This window comes from Leptonychotes weddellii, chromosome 5 (assembly GCF_054177405.1).
Source record: "Leptonychotes weddellii isolate Sample4059 chromosome 5, ASM5417740v2, whole genome shotgun sequence".
Classification (NCBI taxonomy): domain Eukaryota; kingdom Metazoa; phylum Chordata; class Mammalia; order Carnivora; family Phocidae; genus Leptonychotes; species Leptonychotes weddellii.
Genome location: NC_138373.1, coordinates 152919324 through 152927432, shown reverse-complemented (window position 1 = coordinate 152927432; position 8109 = coordinate 152919324). Strand labels below are relative to the sequence as shown.

The 8109-nt window shown below is 43.3% G+C and overlaps 1 protein-coding gene across 2 annotated transcripts in view; it reads right to left on the bottom strand.

Moving 5' to 3' along the window:
* Positions 1–1425: 1425 nt before the first annotated feature.
* Positions 1426–8109, bottom strand: part of RBX1 (ring-box 1) — a 14449-nt gene continuing 7765 nt past the window's right edge. For both annotated transcript variants that reach the window (XM_006729918.3, XM_081819119.1), the window contains 2 exons: positions 5010–5095; positions 1426–1615 (listed from right to left, as the gene is read on the bottom strand). In XM_006729918.3, the coding sequence (XP_006729981.1) occupies positions 1603–1615; positions 5010–5095 (99 nt within the window). In that variant the 3' untranslated portion in view covers positions 1426–1602. The remainder of the gene's footprint in view (positions 1616–5009; positions 5096–8109) is intronic.

The window sequence follows — 8109 nt, the reverse complement described above, 5'->3', positions numbered from 1 at the left end:
GCCCCAGGAAGGTGGGTTTGATCCAGGTTTATTAAGACTTCAGTTTTTTTTTTTTTTAATTTTATTTATTTGACAGAGAGAGACACAGCTAGAGAGGGAGCACACGCAGGGGGAGTGGGAGAGGGAGAAGCAGGCTTCCCGCGGAGCAGGGAGCCCGATGCGGGGCTCGATCCCAGGACCCCGGGATCATGACCTGAGCCGAAGGCAGACGCTTAATGACTGAGCCACGCAGGCATCCCAAGACTTCGAAGTTCTTAATCACTAAGGTAGAGATTCTTAAATTTTCTACTCTCAGGATCCCTTTATGATCTTAAAAACTAAAGACCTCAAAGAATTTTTGTCTTTGTGGGTGAACATCTACAGATACATCTATCTCTCTATATATACACACATCTATATATATAAAATGGAAATCAAAACCAAGAAATTTAAAAGACTTAAAAAGAACAAAACCCATCATGTTAACACAAATATTTTTATTAAAAGCCACTATTTTTCAAAACAAAAAAATCAGAGAGTGGCACTGTTTTACATTTTTGCAAATCTCTTTTGTATCTAATAGAAGACAGCTGGATCCTCCCGCCTGCTTCTTCATTCAGTGCGTTGCTTTGACTGGAGGATATAAGGAAAAGCTGGCCTCAGGCCGCCATGTAGTGGAACAGGAACTTCATGAACCTCCTGAAAGGGTTCCAGGAGCCCCCCAGGAGTCCTCAGACCATAGTTTGAGAACCAATACAGTAAACTAGACTGTTTCTCAGTTAAAGACTGCATCACCACTGAGTTAGTTTTAGAACTGGCAATTCCTTCCATGACCAAGACTTTTTTTTTTTTTAAAGTAATCTCTATACCCAACATGAGGCTTGAACTCGTGACCCCAAGATCAAGAGTCGCATGCTCTACCGACCAAGCCAGCCAGGCATCCCCATGGCCAAGACATTTTAAACAAACTGCAAAAGATGGTTGTGGTAGAGGCAACTTGAATTCTTTTTAATTCCATTTTAAGTGACATCAATTTTCAACTTGAGTTCATAAATTCTTCTTTTGCCAGACAAAATTACATATTAGATTTTTTCACGTTTATTTTTCTAAACTAAGAAGAGAAAGCAACAGGTCACATACATGGTCAAGGTTAACATTCGTACAGTGGTTTTACAGTTTACAAAGCTTCTTTCTGTGCACATATGATGCCATTTAGTTCTTAGGAGCCATTCTATAGGGGAAAGGGCGGAGCAGAGAGTCGACTTGCCCAAGACTGCCATCGATGATCAGGCTGTGGACCAGGATTCCTTGTGACCAAGCGATGTGCTCACAGGACAACTCTGCTCTAATGAAGAAACATCTCACTTTTGAAAGGAAGCCTTCTAACCTAGGAAGAGGGGACCCTTTATTTACGTTCACTTTTTCACATACACAAGAGACAGCATCTGTTCTAGAATCCAACTGGATTTTATTTGACACAGAATACAATATGGCTGCAGGAACAGCAAACTGAAAAGACAAAGCAGAAAAGACACAGTTCTATCTAATTTATAATTAAGTAACAGGAGGGCAAGTCATTAAATGAATAACAGAACAGTTGAGCTCGATGGAAGAATTCTCTTTCTAGTGCCCATACCTGAAAGACAAAGTAAATTATTTTATTAATTCCTTAGTAATTTCCTCCTGAGACTACAAAACCTGCTAAAACATAGGAGCAGATGTAATGAAAACTTTTAAAAGATGTGAGTACAAGTGTACTCCAAGATTGGGCTGACACAAGTCTCTGCCCCTTTTATTTTATCCTGCATAACATTTTACCTACTACCCTCTTCTTAGTGACAGTCTCTCCATGGGCCTCAACTATACCTACCTGATCCTCCTTCCAGTTACCAGACAGATGTGGGCAGTATTAGGGAGGGAAGGGGAAAAGTCAGAACCGGTGGCTGTGACAGGGAGCTGCTCTGGTGGCACCAGTCAGTGGCTCAGACACCCTTTGAGCACTCGGCCTCCCCTTCCCACTGCGGCTTATTTTCACTTCAAATCTGCTACTCAGGCAAATATGGGGAATAGTCACTGAACAGCCTTCAATTTCAAAATCTATCACCAGGTCCAATTTCCGCCCTGATTACATTCAGCACTGCAGAAAGAGAACTGTAGAGAAATGAGGTATGGATTTCAGGTGATCTCTGATTTCCCCAAAAGCCAAAATTTGGCTCTAACAAGATTATATAAAAACAAACAAGGCCGGGAAATTTCTTCCACATATAAATGGACTGCTTGAACAAAAATCCTTCATTATTATCTTACTCAATCTTTTGTCCGGTTCTTTATGGACAGTTAGCCTCTGATTAAAATACTTATAACAGGGCGCCTGGGTGGTTCGGTCGTTAAGCGTCTGCCTTCGGCTCAGGTCATGGTCCCAGGGTCCTGGGATCGAGCCCCACATCGGGCTCCCTGCTCAGCGGGAAGCCTGCTTCTCCCTCTCCCACTCCGCCTGCTTCTGTTCCCTCTCTCCTGTCTCTCTGTCAAATAAATAAATAAAATCTTTAAAAAAATAAAAATAAATAAAATACTTATAACAAAGTCTAACATATTAATAACCAGGGCACTCGAACTCTGGGTCATGGCTTCCATCAGCCTGAAGGACTACTAGATGTTTTAAGCACTTCTCGTATGAAATCTATGTGAATGTTGTCTAGAAAAAAGTTGTTGTGCCAAATTCCACACAGGGTAGAGCTCCAGTGTTTGTTAGTGGACTGGAGGGAAACCCAGTCCATCACATTAAAGGATGCCATCATTTGCTCCTTAGGAATCTGTTTTCACAAAGCACTGCTGAGCATGGCCTTGTGACAAGGCTGCTGGCTGGACACAGTGGTGGTGTCAAAGCCCGACACAAGAAGTCTTCAAACCCCCCACTGCCTCGGCTCAGTCCAGGGAATATTTAATGGGCAACAGGGGAAAGTCTGGGTCCAAAACAGAACTTGGAGCCTGCTCCATGGCAGAGCCAATTACTTGAGAGCCAATTACCAATCTCTTGAGAATGTAGAAAAGTGCTTTTGCCCTGATATGTGTGACTTCATGGTTCTACTCAGAACTCGAGCTCCCGAGGATGGGGAAGGACTGTCTCACACGTTTTCGTATCTTACACATTAGGTAGCATACACGTTGCTGAACGAAGGATAATGGTATGAGCTAAACACCGAGTATTTGGCAGGTTTCTTAAAAAATGAACGTGCAGGGGTGCCTGGGTGGCTCAGTCGTTAAGCGTCTGCCTTCAGCTAAGGTCATGTTCCCAGAGTCCTGGGATCGAGCCCCGCATTGGGCTCCCTGCTCCGCGGGAAGCCTGCTTCTCCCTCTCCCACTCCCCCTGCTTGTGTTCCCTCTTTCGCTCTGTCAAATAAATAAATAAAATCTTTAAAAAAAAAAAAAGAAGGTGCATTCGATAAGACTTCCAAAAATTCGTTGCCAAAATAAATAATCAAGTGTAAAAGCAAAATAACGGTACCAATAAGGGATTTCTAAACATTTAACAAGCTCAAGAACCCCATTTTTTGTTTTTTAAACTTAATGATATCCTATTAATCAAAACTCATATTTATTTCTTTAATTTATTTATTTTTAAGATTTTGTTTATTTGACAGAGACACAGCGAGAAAGGGAACACAAGCAGGGGGAGGTGGAGAGGGAGAAGCAGGCTTCCCGATGAGCAGGGAGCCCGATGCAGGGGCTCGATCCCAGGACCCTGGGATCATGACCTGAGCCGAAGGCAGATGCTTTATGACTGAGGCGCCCCAAAACTCATATTTAAATAAAAATCCCCCTTCTCATAAAAAATTTGATAAAGCAAATGATCAATAATTCAACAGCAACAAAAAAGGGCATTTCACATAAAGAGAGGCATAAAAACATATGAAAAGTAGCCAATCTCACTCAAAATTCAAAAAATGCAACTGAACACTAGTTTTCAACTATCAGAGTAGCTAAGATGGAAAAGTTTGATAATAGAGCCTCAGCAGGAAATGGAGAAAGGGGCATTCTGCTGCATTGTTTAGAGGGAGTGTAAATTACAACATATTCTTGGGAAAGGAAAATCTGACTTTATCAAAAATAAAAATGTACAGTTTTACTCAGAAATTCCTCTTTTAGGAATTACTGCTACAAATATACCTGCACATATTCACAAAGATTCATGTATAAGGATGGTCAACCCTACACACTATTTTCAAGTGAAAAATTTGAAACCTAAATGTCTATCAATAGGGACTGATTAAATAAATTATGGGACATCAACATAAAAAATACTTTGCAACCATCAGAAAGGAGGTAGTCTGATATATATGGGTATGGAAAAACTCCAAAATGTATGAAATGAAAAAGCAAAGTGAATTACTATGTAGGATGCTCATATTTATGTTAAAATTATATACGTATATCCACCCACATACATGAAAGCACATGTACGGAGATAGGAGGTACTAGGAAGCTGATGGTCACCTCCGGGAGTAAGATTAGGAGACTAAGGTGGGAAATTAATTTTTTTGGTATGCCCTCTTGACTATCTGAATTTTAAAAAATTTACCATGTCATGTTTTATTTGTGTAATACTAATAATTTAATTCAGATAGCCATAAATACCATATCAGAGTTAATCAGCATGAGATAAACCAATGAAGCAGGATAGGTGGATGTGATTCTAGCCCAAAGCAAAGATACCTGACATTGGTTAGCCCAGGGAGCCTTATTATGGAGGTGATTCTGGAAATATTTAATAGTTTGCAGATTCTCGTATTTTCTACTTTCACAGACCCTGGGAGTTGGGAAACTCCAGGCTGCAAACTTAATGTCGGCCACACCTTTGTGCCTTTTCCTCATAGACGAGTCCTTGTTTAACCAGAAGTTCGTTTGTAGAACAAGGTATGTTCCCTGTCTCCAACTTCTCAGACTATGCACCCTCCAGCTTGAGGTGACTCAAGGATGGCACGGACCACAGAACCCAGTCTTACAACATCAAAACAGCCAGAGACACCTACTTTTGGAATTCCCACTCTCTGTTGTCCAACGGACACACCTGCCGTGTTTTGAGCCAGCGAGAGATGCAGTGGAAGTGAAAAGCATGCTGGAAGAGAAGACACATTTTATTAAAAATCATTCTGTGCAGGCTCAGCCATCTACTGATAGTATGTCTCAAGGGCAGCGGCCTGGTGACACACGGGGGGCCAGCAGACAACGGGAGACAACAAACAATGAGAGGCAAAAGGTCAACAACTGCTTACACCTTGGTCAGGTACAGGACATTCCCACTGGAACATCTGTTAGAAATGTCGTAACCACTACAAAAAGAAATTATTTGGCAAGGGCGCCTCTCTCCCCTTCTCTAAAGGGAAGATGGAATGTGGCTTCCTGGTCCTTTTCAGCCTGTAAGGGGAGGCGTCTACTTTCCTTGGACACATGCCAGGAGGCCCTTGATCACAGGCAGATTTCAAACTTCCCCATTCTTTGTCCCCAACTGCCCCTCCCCCACCTTGGAGAATGGGAACCCCAGGAGCAGCGACGTCTCCTGCCGCTGCCGCCCACCCAGAGCCAAGATGGGCACGTCCCCAATCTCTCCACACCCAGCTCAGCTCTGTTCAAAAGACCTTCTTTCCAGATTTGTTCAAAGATGTACTGATATTAAAACAGCTCAGTACTTGGTAAGCCTTTAAGGGGTGAGGCACTTTCTCTTAAAAAAAGAATGAGATAAAAAAAAATTAGGGTAAAAGGAAGCCTTATGATGGACAAACTGCACACAAGCAGCTGAAAGATCATCAAACGACTTATTTCATGATCAAGGCCAGAAATAAAATGGCCAGAGTACCAAGAAAACTGGTTACTGACAGGGAACTAGGAGGTGACTTTCAGATTTGGGCAAAAGGAAAATCTGTGTGAGTTTTTTGGTGTGAGTGAATGACAGGCAGATGTTACTCATAATACCTCACTGGAGCAGAGTATTAAGACAGCAGCAGCAAGTGCTCCCCCTCATCTCATCTGTGATGAGCTGGCTCAGGTGGGGACAGGGGAGAAATGCTGACACCCCAACAGAATGAAAGCTTCTGCAAGCTTGATTTAGTAACAGCCTCGAAATCTGGTCAGCAGGCCCCACCACAACATGCGTGGACCTTCGAGAAGAGTCACTGAGTGGACTGCCATCATGGCCATTGTCTTTTAATAAAGACAAAAGCAGAATTTGGTAATTAAGAGTGGAATCCACAGCTAGTACACTATGGGCACTCAACAGGACAAATACTCTCCCAGGGCGAGAGCTTTAGGAGATCCCTTTCATGCAACTCGTTGACTCTCATACAACTCACTGTGAAAAAGAAAAAAACAAAACTTCTGGAAAGCAGAAAGCGGAGGCATTTTTTTCTCAATCACCAGGTAGTAGGGACAGGTTCACCTAGGGGTATTCAAGAGGCCTTTCTCCACCGGCCCCGCCGCTCCCTGCCCCCATGAGGCACCTTGCAGCAGTACAGGATCCTTGTACCCTCAACTACCTCGGAAGATGGAGGGAATGAGGGGCTGCAAATAAGGCTACAGAGCAGGTGACAGCATCGCTGAACCACTCTGGTCCCAACTTTCTTCCTGTTAATAACCTACGGTCTGTTGATGGATATATTTGGCAGTCTCAAAGTACACTGCCTAGTGCTTTACAGTTCACAGAAGATGCTAACATGTATTACCTAACTGGAGCCTCACAGCAACCCTGGCACGCAATCATGACAGGTAATATTACTTTCATTCTGCAGACAGGAAACTGAAACTCAGACAAATCAAGCGACTCGCCTAATTCATGGAGCCGGTGAGAAGACCCAGAACTAGAAGCCAGCACTGGTCCAAAGGTCTCTGACACACCATGCCAGCTCTTCTCTGTGGCCAGCTCCCCAGGCTAGTCTCGCCTTCGCCAAATTTAAGGGAAGTTCACTTCCTTTTCCTTCCACCAAAAAATAACGTGGCCCTTGGTGTATGCCTGAAATGTCAGGCAGAGCAAAGAGCCCAATGTATTTTCTTTCTTTATCCCCATAAACAACAAATCTAATTGGGCCAATACTGGCTACTGTGGAACTGCTCAAAGGGCCTTGGCAGAATGAAGAAGCTGCAGCACATGCTCGGGTAGGGCAGAGCCTCAGCCTGCTGGGCCGAAGTACTGATAGTTACTATCTGCTCAGTAACCAGCCCCGTCCCCCAAAGGTGACACTTATGTCTCCTATGTGGCAGGATAAAATCATTTCATCCTGATTATAGGATGAGGGAACCCAGGCTTGGGGACGTCAAATACCTTGATGTCTGAAGTCACTTAGCAAGTAAGTCAAAGACAGGGAATGGTGGTCTGACTCCAGAGCCCCTTACGCCTGTGCCATGCCGGGAGCTGTGGATCCTTTTTCCCCTTGGCACCGGACAGGACAATTTTAGCTCATGTGAGTGGGACTATATGGCTATATAGATGACTTTTTAACACATGCTAGAAATAACATATTTGATGTTATCCTTCACAGCTGTCACACCGTGGAAGGCTGTACATTCAGTCCAATGATGCTGGACAAAACATTTCTGGCATGAGCCACGTTAAAAAAAAAAAAAAAATCCTGACCTAGTACATTTGCCACACTTTAAAACACACACACACGGGCCCTTGAACACACAATTTATTCGCCAAACTTAGTTCCACAAGGCATACAGCCCTAAAAAAAGATGTTAAGAAGGTAAAGATATCCACCAACGGGAGAATATTCCAAAGACTGCCACAGGCTTTGCAGGCAATTCCCAAAGATGAATCCCCAAGTGTTGCTAACAAAAGTGGGTCCACTTTATGATTAAGACAAAATGGTGCCCCTGCAATAACTAATAATTTTTAACCTATAACAGGTGAATACTACAAAGATTTAAAATCTTTTTTACGGGGCGCCTGGGTGGCTCAGTCGGTTGAGCGACTGCCTTCGGCTCAGGTCATGATCCCGGAGTCCTGGGATCGAGCCCCACATCGGGTTCCCGGCTCGGCGGGGAGCCTGTTTCTCCCTCTGACCTTCCCCCCTCTCATGCTGTTTCTCTCTCGCTCGCTCTCTAATAAATAAATAAATAAAATCTTTAAAAAAAAAA